Genomic DNA, 17,185 nt, shown 5'->3' with positions numbered 1-17,185 from the left:
TGGATTAAAAATGATGTCATAATCCTGAGTATTGTTGCCATTTTAATTTGCAGTCTTTATAAGTGACTTTAACAGTTTTGTTGTGTGCGTATTCAGTTTGCTGGGTCTGCAGCACTGCACAGAATTTCCTGAGAGTTGAGTCAGGATCTTTAATAAAAGACTTGGTGTCTTGTGTTGTGAATTATGAACCCTTATTGTCTAAAGGAAGAGAGAGAAGTACACACTTCTGTGAGCCCACCTCAAATTCTGTCTTTCATTTAAATCTGAATGCTTCATTTTGAAAAGTGTGTTTATTAAAGTAATAACACTGAGAAAGGGAGGGCAAAGTGGGACTGTATAAACAGAAGGTTTAAGAGCCATAAATTGGACAGAGCATTTTGTGACCTGGAATCCTGAGTTTAGTATTGCTCTTACAAAATTTTCCCCTCAAACTTTTATTAAATTTAAGATGTGTTTACGTAGGTCGGTGTGTGCTTTTGGAGAAAAGAATTGCCGTACTTTTATCAAATTCTGAGTGGTACTATTCAGACTGGTACATGGTGAGTTTACTGCTCAGATTTTATTTTACTTGAAAATGTATTTATGTATATTAAAATTGTAGGGATCTTTCAGCCTCTCTGGACGGCAATTTGAAGACTGTTTATTTCAAAGAAAAAAAAAGTGTTATGTTGTTCCGTTCTTTCTGTTCAAGGACTTCATGTCCTTAGCTCACGCAAGAGAGTGGCTTCATTCAAATTTGGAATTGTTCTGATGCCCCTTCCTTTGGAAATGGGGTTAAAAGTACAGAAAAACAATTTTGAAAATACTGTATACAGTAGCCATGTAGACTGTTTGGCTCTAAAGTGTCAGGGAAATTTATTTTGGAGCAAATGCAACTTGTTTGGCTTTGGTCTGAACTTCCTCTGTCTATCTAGGGACCCTCTTCCTATAAGCAAAGTCATCAAAACCTTTGCTTATTACTGACAAAAAAGGTCCATTTGAATGAAGTCTGCGAAATCTTGTATAATAGGACCTTTATTTTTTTGTATAAGGAACAATGAATTCAAAGTGAATTTTTTTTTACAGAAAAATAAACATTTTAAGAAACTCTGCATGAATAACTGGGTTTGTAGCCAGTATTTATTCTGTTTTGCTTAACACTGCAAAAATAGAATAGCTAATGCATTAGTCTTATTACCTCCATTACCAACAAAAGGAGAGAGGAGGAGAATCTCCATCCCTTATTGGTTGTGGGGGAAAACATAGTGACAAAGGATGAGGAAAAGGCTGAGATACTTAATGCCTTCTTTACCTCAGTCTTAATAGTAAGACCAGTTGTTCGAGTACTCAGCTCCGGAGCGGAGGGACAGGAAGCAGAATGAAGCCCCCATAATCCAAGAGGAAATGATGAGTGACCTCCTACACCACTTGGACACACACAAGTCTGTGCTGTGGGGCCAGAGAGGATCCACCCAAGGGTGCTGAGGGAGCTGGGGGAAGTGCTCACAAAGCCCCTTTCCATCTTTTGCCAGCAGCTCTGGCTGAGTGGAGAGGTCCCTGTTGACTGGAGGTCAGCAAATGTGACACACGTCTACAAGCAGGGTTGGCGGGAGGATCCAGGGAAGTACAGGCCTGTGAACCTGACCTTGGTGCCAAGGAAGGAAGGTCATGGAGCCAGTTGTCTTGAGTGCCATCACACAGCACCTACAGGACAATCATGGGATCAGGCCCAGCCAGCATGGGTTTGTGAAAGGAAGGTCCTGCTTGACCAACTTGATCTCCTTCTGTGACAAGGGGATCCACTTAGTGGATGAGGCTGTGAATGTGTCTGCCTGGACTTTAGTAAAGCCTTTGACACAGTTTCCCACAGCATTCTCCTGGAGAAACTGGCTGCTCATGGCTTGGCCAGGGGTGCTCTTTGCTGGGTAGAAAACTGTCTGGATGGCCAAGCCCAGAGAGTGTTGGTGAATGGAGTTACATCCAGCTGGCAGCTGGTCACCGGTGGTGTTCCCTGGGGCTCACTTGGGGCCAGTTCTGTTTAATATCTTTATCAATGATATGGACAAGGAGATCAAGGGCACCCTCAATCCGCTTGCAGACACACCAGGTAGAACGTGAATGTTGATGTGCTGGAGGGCAGGAAGGCTCTGCAGAGGGATCTGGACAGGCTGGATCCATGGGCTGAGGCCAATGGTAGGAGGTTCAACAAGGCAAGATGCCGGGTCCTGCACTTGGGTCACAACAGCTCCAGGCAGTGCTGGGAGAAGAGTAGCTGGAAAACTGCCTGACAGAAAAGGACCTCAGGGTGCTGGTTGACAGTGGCTGAACATGAGCCAGATTGTACCCAGGTGGCCAAGAAGGTCAGTGGCATCCTGGCCTGCATCAGCAATAGTGTGGCCAGCAGGACCAGAGCAGTGATCGTCCCCCTGTACTCGGCTGCACCTCAAATCCTGTGTTCAGTTCTGGACCCCTCACTTCAAGGAAGACGTTGAGGTGCTGGAGTCCAGAGAAGGACAGCAGAGCTAGAGAAGGGTTTGGAGCACAAGTCTGATGAGAAGCAGCTGAAGGAGCTGGGGGTGTTTAGTCTGGAGAAAAGCAGGCTCAGGGGAGACCTTATAGCTCTCTAGAACTGCCTAACAGGGGGCAAGGTGGAGTTGGTCTCTTCTCACAAGTAACAAGTGATAGGACAAGGAGAAGTGAACTCAGGTTGCACCAGGGGAGGTTTAGATTGGATTTTAGGAAAAATTTCTTCACTGAAAGGGTTGTCAAGCATTGGAATAGGCTGTCCAGAAAAGTGGTAGAGTTACCATCCCTGGAGGTGTTTAAAAGACATGTAGATGTGGCACTTAGGGACATGGTTTAGTGGTGGACTTGGCAGTGCTGGGTTAACGGTTGAACTCAATTTTAATGGCTCTCTTTGCAGCTAAAAAGAAGTCATGGTACATGAGCATAATGGAGGCATTTACTAATTTTCTGTCATATGTTTTGGTGACACTAGCATGAAGACAGGACATTCTGAAATTAGAAATATTATAAGACATAGATCTGAGACACAGATCTGCAGGCATATGCCACTGTGCATGAAGGACGTGTTTGTTAACAGTGTCAGTAATAGGTACTTAGATATGAAGGACTTTTTCCAGTAAAAACAAATGTGATGGGGAGGTGCAGTGTAAGTACACAGAGGCAGTGTAAATCAGAGAGCAGGGATGGGATCATGTGGTTCATCAACTGCTCATTTAATGCCTGGCTTGGTTTTCTCAATACAGAAAGAGTGGAAGAGATGCTTTTTCATTTTACAATAAAAATCAAGAGATGGGTCCTTACAGACCCGAGACTTTGATTATATCTCTCTAGGGCAAAATCACATTTGACAATGGCCTCGTAACCTTGGTCAGATTAGTCTCAGAGCTGCTTCATCTGTGAGACTGCCTCAAATAAACTCCTGAGTGCAGGTGTTTTTCCTGCTTCTTCCCAAAGCATTGCATTTTCTCTGTTATCACCGTCATCTTCCTCAGATGCCTCCCTGCTCATCAAGGTCAATCAAGGGTGAACAACAGACAAATGAGGTAATGAGGGACAGTGTTAAATGACTGAGGAGGGAACCCTGAAACCACAGATTAAAAAAAAAAAAATTACACGGAGAATAGGATTTTACCATACAACTTACTGCAATATGCACAGGCATTTTTTTCTATCTTGCAATTTCTGGCTAGGCAATAGAAGCTAATTATTTGACTGGAATGACTAATAATTCGCATGACCAGCATTTTAGCAAGGCTCATTTTTGTCTTTGATTTTGCCAGTTGAGAAAAGTTGCCTTCTTCCCCTCCCAGGATTCCTTTCCTTCATTTTTATCACGCTGTGCTTCTTTTATTTGCTTTAACAATCTAATTCATAATTATCTCATGATATATGCCATCACTGTTAATAGGCTCTTCTGCCATTACAACTGTGTCACACATATAAGTGCTCCATAATCAAGTTCTTGCTGAATCAAATTTCAAGCAACAAGTGCTTACTGAGAGTGGGAGTTGAAGCTGTGGCCTCCCTAAGCTCTGCTGGTGATTTGCACTGATGGTACCTGATTTAAAATAATGCTGCTTCAATAATTTTGTACATCTGTTGATAACACACCATTGTATAATTTTTGCAAAACATAACCTGGCAAGGAAAATGCCCTTAAATATGATCTATTATCAAATTTTGTAACTTAGAAAATTACTGTAATTGTGCATACAGTTCTGAAAATTTATTTCTGAAAATGCAATGTGATTAGAAATTTCTGGAGGAGTTCTGTTTTGAAGAGATGTCATTGTTATTGCTGGGTAAAGGACACTTCTTAAGTATTATCCAGCACATCCTGGACTCTTAGCAACCTTATCTTTAAGGGCTGAACAGATGCTAGTGTAGATTTAGATCAAACATAAGGAAGAAATTTTTTATGATGGGGGTGGAGGGACATTGAAACAGAGAAGTTGTGGATGCCCCATCCCTGTAAGTGTTCAGTGTCAATTTGGACGAGACTCTGAACAACCTGACCTAGTAAAAGATGCCCTGCCCATGTCAAAGGATGTAGACTAAATGATCTTTAAAGGTCAGACCATTCTACGATTCTATGCTTGGAGCTTGGTTTGCATTCTTTTAACACAAACTGCAGAGATTTTGGTAACCTCAGAGCACTTTGGTCCCAATATGCATGTTCGGTTTTTGGCTCTTTACAAATAATAGATTTCACGCACACATCTGACCCGTAAAAACAGTGTTGGACATTTCTTTTGTTTCAGGTGTTTTGCTGTAGCACAAAAATAAACTGATGTTTTTTGCAACTTTTGGACATTGGTAACAAACTTCTTTCCTATGATATCTGTAATGGTCCCTGCAGTGTTGACATGAGTGGGTTTAATCTTCGATGACTATAAAGTTTTAAGATGACAGAAATTAACAAAATCCGATCAAGTCTAATCTTGGCCCTTGTTTCATTTATTTGAATGAGTTGATTACTAAAAGGAGTGTTAAATGAACTAGTTACCAAGTTCTATCAGGGCTACAAACTCCTTCTTTTTCAAGCTGTATCTCCAGTTATAATCCCCCTCCACTCCTGACAAAGAAAACACCCTTTAGCAGCAGATGAGGTAAGACTCAAGCTAAGGAGTCTGCATTTTGGGGTTTCTGTCAAATAATTCAGATGCCTTGTTGGTTATGTCCTCTTCTGGATGCTTGTGAGGGGTGGAAACAAGTGCTGCAAAAGGAGTCACCACCACCAGATGGCCGATGCCCATCCAGTCCCCAAACAATAGCTGCTTTGGGAAAACATGGCATTATATGGTGTGAAATATCCCTTTGGTCAGCTGGGGTCAGCTGTGCCAGCTGTGTCCCCTCCCAGACTCTTGGCCACCCCCAGTCTACGCCCTGCGGGGGTCAGAGCAAGAGCAGAGGTGGCCTTGATGCTGCACAAGCACTGCTCAACAACAGCTAAACCCCGCTCTGTCATCGGCACGGCTTGGCCACAGATCTGCAGCACAGCACCGTACGGGCTGTGAAGAGAATGAACTCTGTCCCAGCCAAACCCGTTACAACAGTTTGTACCAGACAGTCTGCAGACTTCCTGATTTTTTTAGTGATTTCATGCTATACTGGTAAACAAACTCATGATTCTTTATTATAGTGCACGTTTTTAGTTCTTTTGTTAAAGTTATCTGACATTGTTCGAAATAATTTCTGACTACTGAGTTTTAACTATTTAGGTAAAAATATTTCTATGCCATTAGCTTGCTTTTGAATTGCTACAAACTTCGTGCTTCTGCTTTTTGGAACAAAGGCTTAAAAGAAAATTGCTCATCTGTTGTGCTGAAACTTTGCTGTGGAAAATTGGGCCAGAATCGAGATCTCTGAATATCTGTTTTTATGCCTTCAGAGGCTTGCTTTGATACTTGTAACATTGTCTCAGAGGCCTTTCTGCACTGTACAGTCACTTAATTTATATTTGAGGCAATTTAATGTTACTATGGGGATTGAAATGCTCATTGCAAACTTTGAGTTGTTAGCTGTGTTCTATTTATTTCTATTTTGTTAGTCTTTTCTAAAATACATAATGCTAATTTCTTAGCAATATTCTGTGTCTCTAACTGCAGTTCAAGTCAATTGGTGTGAACAGAATGTGATTTAAAGGCTATGTGTATCAGTCTTCAAGACATTGCATTAGGTATTTGAAATCAGTTGGCATTTGATTTGCTGCTCCATATTCCTACATCTCGTGTTCATCATGCCATGGTAGTGTACCAAAGCTGCAATGATAGGTACTATAGCAAGGTTTGGGAACAAATGAGTAGTTTTGCGTTCAGTCTGTTTCTGTGCAGTGTAAATGGGCTTAAAGACACCCACTGAGTGATGAAGATAAAGCAAAGAGTTGGCTAATTTTTCTGTTCCTTTCATCTCATACCTTAAGGTTCTGGAAGGAGAAAAGGAGGGAATTAAACAATCTATTAATTAAAATTCTGCAGCAGGCAAAATATGCATTCTCTTTCAGCAGAGATGATGGTATGCAATTATTTTCATTTGTTTTGTCATAGCCCATAATTTCCTTTTCCTTATAAGTTATTTGTTTTACCTTGACTCAAAGTTTTTGGTCAATTTAGACAGTGAACTCCCAGTCTAGATCCCACAGTTAAGGTCTACCATTAGTGATCAAATGAAAACCCTACTTCTCATCTTGAAATCTCACTGTGTAAATGTTGGGACTATTCACAAATGTGTCTTTTACGGTCACGAGTGCCTTGGAATGATTTTTTCTTGCTCCAGATATTACAGATGCAGAACACAAATCTCAGATTAAGCCAAAACCAGCATGCACTCCCTCAGCAGTTTCTCTTTTGCTTTTTTTTTTCCATTCTCTTGATCTGTTGTGGCTTCTTAATATATACATGCTCCTCTTTGTAGTAGCACCACTTTGTAGTGGTGCCACCAGGGGAATGAAATACTTTTTTGCAAATGTACATAAACCTGAAACTTTGGACAATTAACAGCTTCTCCATTTATAAGAGTCTTCCATTATGCATCCATATAAGTGATTAAGCCAATAAATACAGAAGCAGCATGTCAGTGCTTTCATTTCAGACACTCTTGTTGATTCATTATGAAGAATATAATGAAGAGAGCAGTCAGAGATGTTCTCCCAACTGTTATGGACTTTCTACAGCTATATACTAAATGCCTGTCTTCTAGACATGTCTTGATGCTTTGTGTATGTGTTTATATTGGCATTCTAGTTCAAATCACTGGTGCGGTTTTTAAAGCAATTTCCCATCTTCTCAACTTGTGCTGCTTTGGTTTACATCAGCAGTCTAGTATATGAGATGGATTCCTTTCTGCTGAAATTAAACAAGCAGATTACCTGCTGATGGGTATTCAGCAAACGAAGACTAGGCTAGTCCAGAATAAAACCCCAGAAATGTGTATGGTGTGGTGATTAGGTCCTCAGAGCCAGTTCTTCTGTCACGTTAAGCAAACGTGATGTTACATATTTTCATGCATGTGTGTAATTAGATGAATTTGCAGGTACCTTGTCTTTATGCTGAGTGATATCCCATAAAATAAAATAAAATCAAAGTAAGGGAATGTTTATGTAACTAATAAGAGGGTATAAGCTTCTGATGTTTCCCAAAAGGTGATGCACTCTGGTCCAGAATTACGGTCTGCCCTAGAATGATGGTCAGTGCAAATTTCTCACTGGATCCTATTCAGCGTGTACTGTCAGGAAGGTGTCATTGCCATAAAAAACCCTCTTATCTAGAGATGTTGACATGTCTGAGTATCTGGTGACACCCCTGTGTGGTTGGCAGAATATTTTCATGTATCTGTGTGATGGTTCTTATGTTTTACATGCTGATATGGCTCACTGATGGGCCAGTGGTTTTGGGGTTACAAATGTTTGCATGCTGTATTCCTACATACACTTATTCATTACCTACACCAACTGTTCTGTTAAAAAGACTTAACTTTGTCTCCTGTTATCTCTTTGGCACCTTGTTCCTCCCCTGCTCTTAACTGTTGTTAAAAGCTTTGTTTTGATTTGGGTTCTTTCTGCCTTTTGCTACCTCTTGTTCTCTCCACCCCCAGTGCCTTTCACGTTTGCTTCTCAAGCAAGGCCTATGTGTTGGCTCTACATCTTGCACTGAATCACTACAGCATAATATGTCTTCACAGTGTTAATCATCAGCTTTACTTTCTTTGCTAACTCCCTGTAAAATTTAGATTGTTCAATCCATGTAACAAGTGAAATAATCTCAAGGGAAGAAGGGAAACATTCTTTTCACCTATTCTATATGTAAAACTTCAGGTTAAGTGCTTGCTCAAACAACTGAGAGGTGTGTCATTGAGTACATACCCACAGAGTACCCTATTCATAGTAATATAAGCCTGTGGGCAGCAAGGTAGTTCCAGGTAACTGAAATGTGTTGATTGTCAGTTTAGAGAGTAGAAAAAAGAAAGCGGAAGCAAGGAAGCTGAAAAAATATTCTTGAGATGGAAAAGAGGAGTGGAAGAGAGAACAGAAAGACAAAATCAATGTGATGATAGAGAAGCAGGGTTAGGAATGGAGAATGTTGTAAAAACTGAAAGACAAAAGTCTGAGTGTTCTGTTTATGTCTCAAAATTATTTTTCGTAAGTAGCCTTTGTCTCTGTTTTGTTTGTCTCTATTTTGGAAATTTATTTCGCTTTGCTGTACAGAAGAGTTGAAACTCCAGTAATTATAACAGTTTTCTGCATCTTTACTGTAGCTCACTGGCATTGATGGGAAACGATTTTTTCACAACAGTTTCAGGGAACTCTAATCTCAGTTTGCTGACACTTTCAGTATCTCCTTTAAAAACATTCTGTTCATATATATGAAGCTGTAGGTACATCAAGCAGTTAAAGACTGTATTTCTTCAAGTTCAGGAAAAAGAGATAACATGACTGACACATTGCATTTCTTGGGTGGCATCATCTTATGATGAAAATAGTCTTATTTTGGAGCTCCGTTGCAATTTTACAGAAACTTTGTAGTTGTAGAACTTCCTAAAAGATTGCTAATACCTGAAGCCAGGTGTGTAGTTTGTAAAGTGTGTAGTATTGTTCTGTAGAGTCTTTCAGAAAAGTCCTGCTCACAAAACTCTACCTACTAAATACTAATAGAATTATACTTGTTTGGAAAGGATTCCTTCCCAGAAGGAGCTGGGGTATTGGAAACTGATGGTATTACTCTGGATATGTGCTTATCCCACTCCCCTGTTTTATTTTCAACCATATGATATTAGAACTGTACATGGAAATTAAGAAATCTGAAAGGAGAAATTAAGCTTATTTTGTAGGACTCTTTGTTTAAAATTTTTGTTTTCCTGACTTAGAAAGCTCCTCGTGTTTTTTGAAATAGTCCAGGCTGAGGACACTGCTCTGCTTTATTATAGAAAGCTTTATTCAGTCTCTCTGGGAAAATCCAGAAACAATATCTCTTGCTTATAAATGTGCCAAAAATTGTATAAATTTGCAAATGATTATTTTTCCCTCTTGGGGCATAATTTCAGAGGAGATTGTCAGTGTTTGCAGAACCTCATAAATCTTCCAAAAGTACCCTACAGTGAAAAGAATAGGTAATCATAAAAAAAATAATCAAAAAAACAAAAGCCCAACAACTTGGTCATCTGTTCAGCAGAACAGCTTTTTATGTTTTATTTACAATATATAATTCTTGCTTTAACAGACTTTGACTCATCTGTGAAGAGATTTTCAGCATTCAGGCTTTACATGTAAATGTCAGAAGAACTTAGAACAGATGTACTGTATTTCCTATTTTTAAGGATGATACAGTCCTATGTTTTCCATAAGTTCTGTAAGTTTCTAGCAGAGAGAAGGCAGTAGTATTAAAGTTACTGGACATCTGGTATAGCTGCAGAATATAAGCTAAAGTTGCCTTTTGTATTAAATAGAATTCTTTAGAATGAAACTCAAACAAATGGTTGCAAATATAATATGTTTTATCCTGAGTGGGTGAATTCTCTATTTTACTGGTTTGAATTCACTCTCATATTTCTTTCAAAGTGTTCCAGGATGGTTTTAATTTCTGTTGCAGTTTAATTTCATTGAATAAAGGGACCACCTTGTCCTGTTTTGCTTTTCATTTCTCTTTGGTTATTTCACACTATTCATTTTAATCAACCAAGTTACTTAATCTAGATATTTGAATTTCAAATTCTACTTGCATAAGAATTGAAATTTGGGAATGCAGTGCTAGGTGTGCATGTATTAGCATGATTTACAAATTTCAGATTTGGGAATATGATTATCTGAAAGACTGTGGAGAGGTTGCCAAAGCACATGGCTGTGTGCACAGTAGTTTTTCTAGAGGTAGTTGTCATAAATGCAGTCATTCATCACCCTGAAATCCAGGAAATTCAGAGGCCACAAGGTGAGCTCTCAAAGTGTGCTCTGTCTTCCTTGAAAGGCAACAGAGATGGCCTAGTTCCCAGTGACAAGGGAAAGGCAAGTGCTGTACCCATCTTCAGAAAAGGCTTAAAAATACAACATGAGGAACCAGAGGACAGTCAGCAGAACTGTGATCTGGGGGGAAGATTACAGAATATAACATCGTGATGTATCTTTTAGACACAAGGAGGGGAAGTTGTCTGAAAATGCATTTTTGCCTCACTGAAACTTTTGCTTTATCAGAGGAGTTGCACCAAATCTCCTGTCTTACTGTGTTCAGGAAGCTATTAGACATAAATGCTGCATACGTTACGAATCCAGAAGTTAGAGGTGGGTGGTAACTGTAGGAGAGCAGTAGGAAGTAGCATTTTTATAATGCATATGATAATTTTATATTGATATAAAAAGTAATCCTTGTATTTTGCCTTGATTGCATCTTTGTGCACAGACCGGTGGTTTTTAATTTCCTTAGGTAAATGCTTTAAATTACAAATATGTGGAAGACAGATATTTTCATATAATGACCTGATATAAAAAATAGATTCAGCTGATAAATAAGGCAAAATTCTATCAAATAAAATCAGATATTTTGGGGAAAAAACCCACTCTATTGCATCTCAAATGGAAGTGTGCTGAGGTTACAGTGTCTTTTACTATAAAATATTTATCCTTAGAGTCACTCATTGTGGTAGTACAGTAGATTAATCAGACTTCCAGTCTGATGTAGCAGAAGCCAATATCTAGAACTGTCCAGTAACAGTTAAATTTTCCTACTTACTTCATTTGCTTCTGGGTTTTGCTCTAGATTTGTTTAGGTGGCAACTCCCTACAACTCCTCCATAATCAAATAAAATCTTAATGATTTTCCTTAAATGCTTAACTGGGTTCCAGTTAAGGAACCTAGGAAAACAGAAATTTGTTTTCAGTCATTTGCTGGTTACAGACAGTGCCAATAACTAGTTAAAGGTACACAGTGGCACCTCTTAAAACCCTACTTGTGTTGCATGAGTTTACGATCGTATAACATTTTTACAAAGATGGGTTATGCCATGATGTCTCAGCATTTTTTTAGTTTGGTTCATTTTTTCCTGTTTTAATTTCATTGGTAGAGATATGTACAGGTTGTCCAGGGTAAAACCAGCTTCATCGGCAGTGGCACTTCTGTTTTCTTTGAGAAACTAGGAGGTAGCGTAGGGAACTGCTGCTGACCTCAGAGCTGATGGAAGCTCAGTCTGGATAAAATCAAGATGTTTGCTGAAGCAATCAAAAATGATAGATTTGAGACTTTTTGATTTACTGTGCCTTTTAGTTATTCAAGTTCACAGTCTAAGTAAATCACAAATTTCTGCTAAAGTCAGGGAGCTACAACTCCTTGTTTTGTTTAGTTTCTGTGCTTTGTGAGCTAGAAATATGAAGTTGTCCACTCATTTATACTTTTGTGACATCCAGTATGGATTAGTCTGAGTAATTGCTAAGTAAGCAATGTCTACTTAAGTTATTTAAAATTCAGACTCATGTTCTTGAAACAATAGGGCTTCACGTATAGTTTCCAGATGAGAACAAATTATTTTACAACTTAGCAATTAAGTGAATTAGGACATCACATTAAGTGATGTCTTTATGCTTCACTGTGATGTTTCAGAACTTTGGTGTCCTTTAACCAGTGATGTACTGAAATAATCCTGTCAAGGTTGCAGAAATGGTGAAGGAGTCAATCAAGACTTAGATCTTGCTATGCCATGTTGTATTCACAGAGTATCACATGGCCTTTACTTCGAAGAACATGTAGTCTAAATGAGGAAAAACACACATGGACTTAGAAAGGGTTATGAAGCACAGCAGAAGACGGGAAAAATGGCAAGCACAAGTGTCATTATTGTGGAATTATCTTGTTATGGGTGTAGTTGTAGGAGTTCAGTTTAAATTGAAAATAATGGGCTAGGCAGAAGGCTGAGGGAGTCGTAGGCAGTGAGAGGAGTGAGTGCTGCTGGGGGTAAAAGTAAACAGACAAGTGAATGTGGAAGAGGGGGGAAGGCTGGAGGGAACAGAAAGGAATGCGATCTGGTCAACTGAATATTTTCAGTGCACCAAGAGTGGTTTGGTTGCTCTTTAAAACTGTCCTTGCTGTCTTGCATCTGTCCTGCTCCTTCCCCAGCTGTGTGCTGGGGAGGGCTAGGGTATCACTGGGGATCCTGTTCCCCAAGGACATGACGGAGTCCCCATCTGAGTTCTGTGCCCCACGGCCTCTGCCAGACCTTGTCTTCCCCTCCTTGCCAAGCACAATCCCTGATTTAGCTCCTTCTGCAACTCCTCCAACCATCTGGAGTTCATGCGTCCTTCAGAGCAGCAGAGCTAAAGTAGAAGTCTTGGAATGGGGTGTGTTTGTGTCAGTTCAGACTACTGTTTTTTTCATTTTTAAAAATTTTAATTAATATTTGTATATCTGTGTATCTTTTGGAAAATAATGTAAATAAAGTAGAATGTTTAATATAGTCCTTTATACCATTCTGAAATGGCTTTCATGAAAATTGTTAGAAGCTTCAAAATATTTTGGGTCTTTAAAGCATTCATACTGGAAAAAAATCTAAATTTTGAAATGCATAATTTGTGGAGGAGGGAACAGGCTGACTGTTTAAATGGTGGTATATCCTTTCCCCTTTTGAAAGAACCAAAACATAGTGCATTTTTAATGTTGATAACTCTCCATTAAAAACTTTAAATGCTCCTAAATGACTTTAACTCACTGAAGGACTGCCTCTTTCTTTCAGATGTGTTAGAATTCATATTAGCACTACATTGCCCTTGTTTCTGAATTATTTTAATGACGGCAGCCGCTCCACCGAGCTGTCTGTCAAGATGTGGGTGGCAGGCTATTATTTCACTTCATAAATCATAATTTACAGGGGTTTTTATATCCATCTTGGGGATAAACACTTTATGCTTTGTGTTTTCAGCAGCAATATAAAATGTAATTGATACTTGAAGCAATATGTTAGAAATATGGACAGAGAAAGCCAGGAGAGAAAAATCACAAATGTTTAGTTTTTCTGTGGGTTGGTCTACATACTGAGCATTTTTTCCGTCTGATTTCATATTCTTAGCACTTCAACAGAGGATGATGATGAATTGCATTTACATGATTGCTGCCTGTAGGTTACTATAAGGATGTTTCTTTAGTTACAGACACTCAACAGATCCATTGGCTCAATGGGGTTATTTTGTACCATTTCTCATGCTGCTAAATAAACTTACTACTTTGTGCTATTGTCTTCCAGATTCATGAAAAACTGCACTATTATGAAAAACAGAACCCAGTGCCCATACTCCATGGTGCAGCAGCCTTGGCAGATGATGTAAGTGTCCCCTGCTGAGATCACGGGTACCAAGTCTCCCAAAAAACTGTCTGCAAGCAGAACTCCTCGTGGTGCAAACATATGAATGTAATCCACTGAGCTGAAACCATAAGAAGCTGCAAATGTTTCCAAAGGTTCTGTCATCACCAGGCTTGTTGCTGATACTACTTCGATTTTTATTCACTTGCATGTTACACAAACATTGCATCTATAGCCTCTTGCTCTGCTTTAGTAACTATGTAATAAAAATTACAGGTTGGAACTCTCCTGGGAGGGGAAAAGTTGTCAACTATTAGTGTTTTGAGAAAGTCAAAGACAAGAGGAATGCTTTGGAAAAATAAAGACAAATGAGATAGCAGCACTGCTGACAGAACATGAGAAACAACAGATAATATTAAAGAAATGAAGCATATGAAATGCCTAGGATGGAGGCTTGTTAAAAAAATTCAAAACTATATAACAAAAAGTATAATAGTGATTTATCGATATTGGAACTTTCCAAATTACCTTCATAACCAAAAAATAAATTATAAAAGTGGTCAGCATTGATGGAGTAGTTAATTTCCTGTTACTATAATTTTTATTTTAAAGAAAAAAATCCAACCTGCCATTTCTTGCTATTTGGTTAATTCTAGGATTCAGATGAATTGTGAACACACCTGTATAAACTATGACTGAACCTGAGGTAGGCCAGAATAGAGAAATGTTTAATAAACTGTGGTTTAGGTGAAATCCAGAAATCTTTGTTGCAATTGATGATGTCAGGCTGTTTTTTGGAAAAGGCAATATGTATTAGGATCCATTTCAAATACAGCATGTTTGAAACTTCACATACTTTATAGATGTTTTTAAATCTTAACTATCTCTTTGTATAATTAATAGCTTTTGATTCTTGAATTTTACAAATGGCTGAATGTTGTGAATTGAGAATGGTAACATTTTAATGAAAAACTGAATTAAACATATTTGAAAACTTTTGAAGAAAGGATATAAGGTAATTTAATCATGTTTCAGTAGGAGGAGAGCTATATCCTGTAACATACCAACTATAATAATACATTAGCTTTGACATCAGGCATATATTAGTAATATTTTTTTAACCTTTGAACAGCTTTGAATAATGTTGATAGTAATTTTGAAAATTAGAAAGCTGGTTGAAATTCTCTTCATTAAATTCTTGCTGACATATTAATAATCCTTGCTAATATTTGTGTTATGGATCTCTGCGCTAAAATTTTTAATAGGAATAATTTCTTATTTTTGGATGCAAAACTTAGTTCTTGATATTTTCAGAAATGCTGAGCAATCTCATTCTTTGTTCAGCCCCATTTAAATGGTATAGTTTTGGAAATCCCCACATTAAAATACTCTGTCGCTCCTCAGTTGAGAGAGGTCGGGTTTTTAACTCTGAATGTATTTCTGTGTATATATGGTAGTATTTTTTAAATGTGCATATGTTGGGACATGATTGTTCCTAGACATCTGCCTACTTTTAAAGCACAGCTTCTTTTTAAAGATACTCTTGCTGGTTCTTCCTTGCTTGTTTGTAGCTGAACAGCTGATTTTATGGGCACTGTCCCACAGGGTGAGATGTCCTTTGGTGGCTGAAGTCAGGCTACCACACTGCAGGATTTTGTGTGTTTCGATAGTTGTCAGCAAACTTTGAGGAACCAGATTTACATGTAGTGGGCTTTATGACTCCAAAACTCATGAAGTTTAAGAATTAAAGCACTATTCAGTTTTTGGCATGTTTGTCTGACTAGATGTCAGCTTCAGGGATTTAAGAGCACATTGGTGTTATAATACACAGTTTCATTTCAATAGCCTTTAAATTAATGTTTTATCTTCCTAGTCATAGTAACTGTTCTAGAGTTAAAGAAGGAAATATTCTCAAGTGGATATTTCTGGTTTGATTTAAAGCCCAAATTTGAGGTGCTGTGATCATAAATAAAACTGTTTAATGTATTGTGTTATATTTTAATGCAATTTTAGAAGTAACAATTGTGGTGAGACTTTTCTAAACATTTTCATATTCCTAGCTGCCATACCTTCTCTCTTCTCACCCTCAGGGACTTTTAAGCTGAATTTCTCAGCAGAGATTCTGTTTGCTTCTTATTTGGACTTAGGGCTCTTAATTCCATGCTGATGATCCAAACATCACTGGCAGTATAGGTATATATGGCAAATGAGGCCTCTAGGTTGTTAGAAAGACTGTTCTGGCCCAAGAATTTTCAGAACTTTCTCCAGAAGCTTTAAGATGAGGCCTGGTGCTCTCCATGTCACCAGCCTCACTCCACATCTTTCCCTCTCTGTATTGGCAGAAGAATGTGGTGAAATGTTATGGTTCCTTCAACAAAGAATCACAGAGGTGGTTCTCAAAGAGCTTTTCCTTCAGTGTTTGGCATAGGAGGTGATCAGCACAATTATGGTGTGCTCCATATGGAGCTTCTACTACTTGTTGATAACTGTCAGAAATCTCAGCAGTTCCACAACAAATAAAAATCCTCTCTAAAACTGCTAGAAGCACAACAGGAAGCTCTGGTGATATCTGTTTGCTAATCTGGCAACATGACTTTGTCTTCCTCTTTCTTTATTAATCTTTGTCTTTCTCCTCTTCTTCTATCACAGGGTGTTACATTTGCCTCAATTTTCCATTTTTATGGAAATATTTGGAAAAAACCAGATAAATTATATGAGGGAAAACAAATTTGTAACCATTTTATCTCCGAAGAAATAATTTTCTAAATTATGAGACTAAAATGTGTATTAAAGCAGTAGCAAAATACTCTTTCTGTGTCTCACTGTTCTAAACCTTATGTGCCTGCATTTGCACCACCAAAGCCAATGACAGTTCTGCTGGAGTTAATAGATACTCATGCACAATTCATCTGAGAGAAATGCTGAAGCCATCATTCCTACTGAGAGGTTACTAGTCTTCACCAGAGAAGCACAAATGAATAGATTTTATTCTCTAGTGATGAGTAGTACAAGGTAAAGAATGAAAAGAGACCCAAGGGTAACCTGTGTCATATACCTGCTGTTATTGCTATCACAGAATATTTCCAGCTTTGCAGAGCTTTTCCATAGAACATGCAGACTAGATTGCATTCAGATTACCTCAATAGTTGGCTTTATGTGTCTAAAATATTTCATTGTGACCTTTCCTACAGAGATTGTTTTCTAATCTTTTGGTATTAAGACAAAAATATTGTTAATATTAGCACTGATGTACTTGGTGGGTACTTTAGCTATGAATTATACTTAAAAGGCTGTGGGACTGTAGGTGATGAATTTTTGTTTCAGTCTGTTACACCTGTATTAATGTGAAGGTTAGAAAAAAAAGTATTCAAACCATGTCTGATGTCTATAATTGCTTCTAGATTTGTCTATT

General features: G+C 38.4%; 1 protein-coding gene across 6 annotated transcripts in view; it reads left to right on the top strand.

Annotated features, from left to right (window-relative positions):
- MPP7 (membrane palmitoylated protein 7) overlaps positions 1-17,185 on the top strand; it is a 149,842-nt gene that overhangs the window by 72,388 nt on the left and 60,269 nt on the right. For all 6 annotated transcript variants that reach the window (XM_032688253.1, XM_032688245.1, XM_032688236.1 and 3 more), the window contains one exon: positions 13,717-13,794. In XM_032688253.1, the coding sequence (XP_032544144.1) occupies positions 13,717-13,794 (78 nt within the window). The remainder of the gene's footprint in view (positions 1-13,716; positions 13,795-17,185) is intronic.

The sequence above is a fragment of the Chiroxiphia lanceolata genome, chromosome 1, assembly GCF_009829145.1.
Source record: "Chiroxiphia lanceolata isolate bChiLan1 chromosome 1, bChiLan1.pri, whole genome shotgun sequence".
NCBI classification, from domain to species: Eukaryota; Metazoa; Chordata; class Aves; order Passeriformes; family Pipridae; genus Chiroxiphia; species Chiroxiphia lanceolata.
The sequence above is the reverse complement of the archived record's forward strand: the minus strand, read 5'-3'. Positions and strand labels throughout refer to the sequence as shown.